General features: G+C 30.8%; 1 protein-coding gene across 1 annotated transcript; it reads right to left on the reverse strand.

Annotated features, from left to right (window-relative positions):
* Window positions 1-2,847: 2,847 nt before the first annotated feature.
* Window positions 2,848-5,114, reverse strand: LOC114385877 (serine/threonine-protein phosphatase 7 long form homolog). The gene is made up of 5 exons (XM_028345924.1): window positions 4,273-5,114; window positions 4,081-4,165; window positions 3,956-4,003; window positions 3,599-3,880; window positions 2,848-3,513 (listed from the first exon to the last, which is right to left on the reverse strand). Exons 1-5 carry the CDS (start codon window positions 5,112-5,114, stop codon window positions 2,848-2,850), a joined length of 1,923 nt encoding a protein of 640 aa, XP_028201725.1.
* Between the last annotated feature and the right edge of the window lie 2,826 nt (window positions 5,115-7,940).

The raw sequence follows: 7,940 nt of genomic DNA on the forward strand, positions 1-7,940 counted from the left end.
CAACTTTGCTTTCATGGATGGAGGAAGTGAGAGGTGAGTGGAGAGCTAAGAAGCACGAATTCATATACGATGTTGGACATGACATGGACATAGACAAAGGAACATGAGAAGGACATGGACATGCCTACAATAAAAAAACATCCATGAAAGAGTATTGGCAGCATAAGAAAATGCCTCCTATAATAAGGATTCCCTACTAAATGAAATGGTAGCCTTGAAGAGAAAAACATCCTTGCAATTCTGGCATCAAGACCTTCTCTGCCTTGCAAATTGAAACCTTTTGTAAAGGACCTGGGACTTTTGGAGGAGCACCATCTTGTGTCTGTTTGCCTTCACCAAGTAAAGAGACATTTTTTTCTTTGAATTTTGTATCTTCAAAGTTGCTTCATTATCTAGTCTTTTAAATTTAGTAAGGTTTAGAGGGGACACCTTTGAACAAGGTCTAACTCTTTCTCTTGAGATTTTCGGCAAGAAAGTCCTTACTTGAGGTTTCCTCTTGAGATTTTAAAGTTCGTTTGAGAAATCCAAAACTCAAAAACAAACACGTACTACATGTCATTAAATGACGTGACAAATAAGCACCCCTACTTAAAAACAAACACATACTATATCTCCGAGTACATGTGTTCTCATGTTGGAATATATATATATATATATAGACCTAGTTTATGAATTCACTCAATTATATAATATAGTTAAATTTTGTGAGTTGAATTGAATTATTGATTTTAGTTTAATGAACCTAATTATAATTGAATTAGGTGACAAGGGTAGAGTTTTGCATTCGAGTAAAACTCAATTTAATCCAATCCAATTCGCATATATTTGAATTACTAATAGAAACCTTAAATTAAGCACATCTTATTCTCAAAATAATTCATCTTTATATAAAAGTAATACATTATTTTGGAGTTTATTTTAAGATAATACAATTTTTTATTAATGGTACTGTGAATATATATATATATATATATATATATATATATATATATATATTTATAATTTATTTTTTTTGTTTATCATGTGAATAGTACAATATTTTATGAATATTGATTTTTAAAAATAAACTTACTTTTCTAAAGAAAAAAAATTCTTACTATCTTTGAATTTGAAGATTTCTTTAATTTTTTCTAAGACTTAAAAAATGATAATTTTTAAATAGTTAAACCGGATAATTAATCTAATTTAAGTTAGATTGAATTGGGTTGAATTGAATTAACAAAATAACAAAAGATAAACTTAATCCAAATCAATCCAGTTAAAGTTGGATTGGATTAGGTTGGATTGGATTGAAATCTAACTTAAATCATTTACACACCAAAGATGGACATAGTTTGTCTCTAATTTTATTAAAAATTAATTTATAATTTTTTAGATGAAAAAATATTTGTCAGATTCTTAACAAACAAATCATTAATATTAATACTGTTGGGGATCTCTCTCTTGTCTCCATTAATTCTTGATTGGCTACCTAATTAATTGTCAGGCTATATGTTAGAGGTTGTGAGTGAAATCAATTGCAAACCAACTAACACTACACTTATTGCATCCTTTCCATCTGTAATAGCCATTTTAATCTGTACACTCTAGCTATATCGAACAATTACATATATTAATGTGTATATATTTATTTTGGATTACAATATGTTTACGGAGCTATCACTAGGAATAATTTATAACAAGCCCTCAGTCGTACGTTCAACGGCATATGCGTGTTTATATATCGCCATGTCTTACATGAACCAATGCATGTATTGACTTAATTTATGTCTAAATTCATTCGTAGACTTTATTCCAACTACGTACTTGAGTTTCAACTTGTAAACTCAACTTGTTTAACCGTACGTAGTTGATCGGCAAAAACACCAAAAGGGGCCCCTTTTAGAAGGGGCCCCTTTTAGAAATTATTTACCAAAAATGGGTCCTTTTGTAATTATTTCCGGGGGGGTCTCTTTTTTTATTGCAAAGCGCCCCCCACCCCGACGCCTCCACTGTGCACGTGACACGTGGCACAGGGAGGTAGCGTCCCTGCACCAGGCGCCTTTGGTAGCGCCCAGGGGTCAGGCGCTACGGCTAGCACCGGGCAGCCAGGCGCCTGCCCCACCAGCCCCTTCCCACACCCCCCCAGCCTCTTCTTCTCACACCCCCCAGCCCCTTCCCACACCCCCCCAGCCTCTTCTTCTCACACCCCCCCAGTCCCTTCCCACACCCCCCAGCCTCTTCTTCTCACACCCCCCCAACCTCTTCCCACACCCCCCACCCGAAAATTCTATATTTTTTATATTGTTTATCAAAAATTTAAATTTTATTTTATTTTTGTTATTAGTATTATTTGTTATTTTTTTATATTCCCCCAACCCAAAATTTCAATAAGATTATTTTTTATACACTCTAAATTGTATATTTTTTAATTTGTTTATCAAAAATTTAAATTTTTTTCATTTTTATTATTAGTATTATTTGTTATTTTTTTATATTTTATTATTCTCTCTTTTTGAAGTATATATAAGTACATTTTCAATAAAATACATTTTCACCTAAAATACATTTTGAAATCCTAAAATGTTTTAAAATGCTTCTTGATTTGGTCAATTCTTTTTTGATTTGGCCATTAAATTACGTTAGAGATCACTTTTGATTTATGTGTCATTAACATTATGGTTATTTATTTTTATTTATTTTAAAAGCATTGCACAATAAATTGAAACGTTGAAGTGACAATAATATTAAATTAACATGAAATAAAATCATACAAAGTACAAGACAATATGAAACACATGGAAAAAAATAATACAAGGTACATGAAAATGTTAAACCATGCGGAAAAAAATGTAAACTCATTATTAATCAATCATCACTATGTCTGTGATGCCGCGACGAAGTTCCACATGGCCGGTCCCAATTTTTAGCTGCTCTATCAGGATTTCTTCTTCTAGGATTCGCCCTTTCATCCACTTGGTCAGCCTCGGCAGAGAAATCATGACGTAAATCGACCCCTAATAAGTCGTCCATGTCGGGTATATCTCCAGGTACATTCCATGGACCAGCAAGTGGGGCATTTGGGGTCGATACTTGACCACTTTGGGTAAATGAAGGAGTTTCCGTTGAAGAAGGAGAGGACCCAAATATGCCTGCAAAACTATACCCTGGTTGAAAATCATGTGGGTATGAATACATCGGCGGCATCTGAGACGGTTCTTGGGTGAATGTCGGCGGTGTGTAATACATTCCATGTTGTCGTTCTGGCATCGGAGACAAACTATATGTTGCTGCATCAACAGTTTCCCGACGTCGCGCTAAGCCTCGAGTCTCCACACTTTGCCGTAGTATATTAAACTGTTGATGTTCAAATTGTGGCTGAGAAGGGGGAGCATCTTCATGTGCCTCAAGTATCCTATCCTCTTCCTTAGACAAAAGAGTGATCTTCTCGATACATGGCAGTAAATCGTCAAAAGTAGAAACCCTTCTCCCAACAGGCGACACCATAAAATGTAGTGTTTCGGCGATTTCACCCTGCATAGAAAATAAATGAATAGTTATTAAAATAATCTTAAATAAGCGCAACATTCTTTTCTAAATTATAATGGATAATGTATACCAATAGTCCTCTTCTTGCATGTTTTGGGTCCACATAAACTTTTGTTTTACGCCTGTACCACCTCATATATTCAGAGTTCAGACCGAGGGTCTCTGTTTGTGGCGGCGTCTGCTCTACTCTCCTTTCATAGCGACTATTCCATTCATTAAGTGCGGGTTGCATTAGTCGCATCCAATTTTTTCCTTCCTTTCCCTTTAATGTCAAGTCATGTATGTTGTTGGGTTGCATTACTGGTCCCGGAATAGGTTGTTGCATTCCAAATTGTCTCATGACTCTATCCGGCTGGTGCCATTCCACTTTTTGAAAACAAATAAGTGGTATGATACATGTCCATAATACAGACCCAAAAAAACAAACTTGACTCAAGTTCATTTCCACATGTCCAGCATAAGGGACCCATACAAACTGCATATAAAAGTTAAATTTAATAAATTAATTAAGAAATACAACATCATTTAATAAACAAACATCAAAATTGTTACCTCGTCGCGTTTCATGACATCTAATTTACAACGAAACTCAATTAAATTGTCATTGCCTATGTGATGCAATTCACCTCCCAACCATCTTCACAAAAAATTAAATAACAAAATAAAATGTTACATAGAATAATGATTAACATCAACCAAGCATGTTTATTAATAATGAATTCAAAATAGTAAAGGAAAGTATACCTGTAACCAAGTGGCACGTTTTGTTGTTGTGGAGGAATAACTGAGGGGGCTAATGTTGGGCATCGTTCCCATGCCCATAATTGAATCAAGAGAGTGAAACCGCCTATTGATTTAGCATTATAGTCTGTTGCGATGCACATCTCTCTATAAAGGTTACCCAAAACAGCAGCTCCCCATGCATAACTACTGCACTCTCTAAGGTCTCTCAGAAACTGCAAATATTTCAAATGCACCCGTTTGCTGCTTTTGTCAACAAACATTACCCCACCTATGAATCGTAAGATCCAAGCACGAGCAAATCTTTCAAGGCCTTCTTGGTTGCCTGTAAAATCATGAATATTTGCAAAATGAGAAGACAACCAACTCAATTTAATTGAGTTCCCATCAATTGCAGCATCGTCAGACATGACACCCAATAATTCATGAAACAATTCAAACCAATCAATATTTGTATTTCCAATTAATGGTCTTCCATCCACAGGAATACCAAGTAGCACAGAAACATCTTGAAGTGTAATAGTTGCCTCTCCACACTTCAAATGAAATGTATGCGTTTCTGGCCTCCACCTTTCAATAAAAGCATGCACCAATGCTCCATTCACTTTCAGCTGCGCCAATTTCATTATCGGGTACAAACCCGGAATTTGTAATAGAGGAATAATTTCTTCGGGCGGTGCTTCTCTATGATTGTACAGTGGTGTGGCTCGTCGAATTTTTAATGTCCTATCATTAGCACCATTCCAAATATGTTGGGATACATGATTTTTTTGCATCCACAATAAATCATCCTCTAATGGTCCAAATGCCACGTCATAATGATGAGAAGATGACGAACTAGCCATTTTAAAACTCCTGTATAGAAAGAAAAAAAAATTAATAGTCGCACATATCATAAATAATAAATAAAGTTAAGTACGTACGCGTAACTTAAATTTTAGAAACGAGCACGTAATTTAAATTTTAAAAAGGAGCACCTAATTAAAATTTTACAAACAAACACGTAATTTAAATTTTCTTCACATTGAGTGAGGAATTTTTTTACTTAATTTTCAGAAAATATATATATATTTTTTTCTCCATTTCAACAATTTCAAAAAAATAATTTCTACACATTGAGAACTTTTTTTTCTTCATTTTCAGAAAATATATATATATTTTTTGTCAATTTCAACAATTTCAATATATATATATATATAATAAAAAATAATTTTTACACATTCAGAAATTTTTTTTCTTCATTTTCAGAAAATATATATATATTTTTTTTCAATTTAAACAATTTCAATATATATATATATATATATATATATATATATATATTGTCAATTTCAGAAATTTCAATATATATATATATATATAATAAAAAATAATTTTTACACATTCAGAAAATTTTTTTCTTCATTTTCAGAAAATATATATATATTTTTTGTCAATTTCAACAATTTCAATATATATATATATATATAATAAAAAATAATTTTTACACATTCAGAAATTGTTTTCTTCATTTTCAGAAAAAATATATATATTTTTTGTCAATTTCAGCAATTTCAATATATATATATATATATAATAAAAATTAATTTTTACACATTCAGAATTTTTTTTCTTCATTTTCAGAAAATATATTAATTCCTTAGGTAGCAAGACTCTTGTGCTATTTAGATTAATAACGAGTCTGTAGAGTAAGAAAATGTAAAATTAAAGATTAAAACAATAAATAATAGAATAAAACGCATAAACAAATACAAGATAATTAATTATGGATGAATCCAAGGCTTAGGCTTGTATTCAATTGTTTCAATTAATTATATTCTAATTGTCATAAGCAAGTTTTTATTATAAGCATATTTTCTCTAAAGTTTTTTATTTTCTTATTAGTTATTATAAAATTGTCTCACCACTTTTTTAATGGAAAAACGTTTAAGGTGAGAGAAGAATCGGAAGATTGTTCCAATTCGAAATTAAAGAAAGCTCACTGAAAAGAGTCAAGTGACAGCTCAAACTTGCAATTTATTCAATGGAAGATCCTGATTCTGTCATATGCACTTCATTTACCTTTATTCAAATTCTAACACTTCACATAAAAATATTGTAAGGTAAAAACATTTGCAAAGTTGTTTAAGCTACTTTTAACCAAAAATAAAAATAAAAAATTAATGGCACCAAATTGGATGGCATCATTAAAATAATGTGGAGGTGACAGATATAAACACGGAACGGTTTAATTTACATATATATATATATATAAATTGTACCTAATATTTTTTTTTATGTTACTTTGAGTCGGTGTAAGCGGGAAGCCAATGTAACGAAAGAAAAAAAAATTTAAGGGATTTTCTACATGGTTCAAAAATGGAGGGGTATTAGTAAGGAAAAATTTTAGGAGATCTGTCAAACATGCTCTATAAAAAATGAAGGTAATTAATTATTTTTGGGTTTGCATACTTATTTATTTTGTAAAATTTCGATTAAATATTGAATGTTAAATATTGTAGAGTATTTGCTGATTTAATTAGCACATATGTAATCATTTTTGTTATTGGGTTTCGTGAGCACACTTAAATGTATGTAGATTATGTTCTGACTTTTACAATTTTTCATAGTTAATTAAATTGATCATGATGTTAAAAGAAAACGTTGGTAGATCCACTTACCAAAGAGACGTAACTATTGGAGTTTGTTGAAATATTGCTATTCACATGACTTGCCTAAGTTTTGACGCTTTGGATTGGAGGGAGTCTCGAAACATATTGTTATGAGATATGTATAAAGTAATATTATTTTAGTAACATATATTTTATAACATTTTCATATGCTTGAATTGTTATGTAGCGTATTTCAACTATTTAATAGTTATGTTATTTCAAATACTCTTGCAAAAAAAAAAAAAAACCGATTAATTGATGCACATGATATGTATGTATTCTTATTGGATGTTATTTTGCAGGGTAAGAGTCTCATATTTCTTACATTGTTGTTTGACATATAATTAAAATTGTCATTATAGCTAATGATTCATATCTTAATTATTGATTAATATTATTCAAGTAAGAAAATGTTAAAATAATTATTGTGGATCAGGATCAATTAATAATTATTAGATTATATTTTTGTATCATCTATTAGTAATTAAAGATATTTTAACTATCATAAGTAGATTATGAATATTTGAATGAGAGATTATGATAAGATTGATCCTTTGATGTGTTGGGTCAATCATTAGTAAAAAAAAATATATTAGTCAATCAAAAGATATCTATCAATGAAGGTTCTACTAGTACCACAAATACAAACAGTATCCATTATAGTTATAGTTATACAACATAACTCATTAGAGGTCTCTCTAATAATAAGAGATTATAAATTTGTTATTTCCTCAAGAAAATTTATAGTCTTACACTTTCTCTAAACAATTTTTTAGAAAATAGACAAAAATCTTCTCAACTTGAATTAAGCCACTATTTGTAAGGAGTCATCCACACTTTTATATTCTAATTCAAAACTTTTATCTTAATTTACTTTCATTCCATTTCATTCTACTCTACCAAACATTTTATAAGAATTTCTACCACCAAGTGATTCTCATGGATATGAATGCGAATTCATATTAGTATTTAACAAGCTTTAAAATTAGTATTTAACAACCTTTAAATATTTTTGTTGTA

The sequence above is a fragment of the Glycine soja genome, chromosome 15 (genome assembly GCF_004193775.1).
Source record: "Glycine soja cultivar W05 chromosome 15, ASM419377v2, whole genome shotgun sequence".
Lineage (NCBI taxonomy): Eukaryota > Viridiplantae > Streptophyta > Magnoliopsida > Fabales > Fabaceae > Glycine > Glycine soja.

Bases quoted from the DNA above. Each gene is read 5' to 3' on its own strand.
- LOC114385877 (XM_028345924.1), bottom strand. From the start codon at position 5,114: ATGGCTAGTTCGTCATCTTCTCATCATTATGACGTGGCATTTGGACCA. The intron at 3,881-3,955 runs GTTTGTTTTTTT...GAATGGCACCAG, and splicing joins TGGAAATGAACTTGAGTCAA to CCGGATAGAGTCATGAGACA. The intron at 3,514-3,598 runs GTATACATTATC...TTTTCTATGCAG, and splicing joins ATGCAAGAAGAGGACTATTG to GGTGAAATCGCCGAAACACT.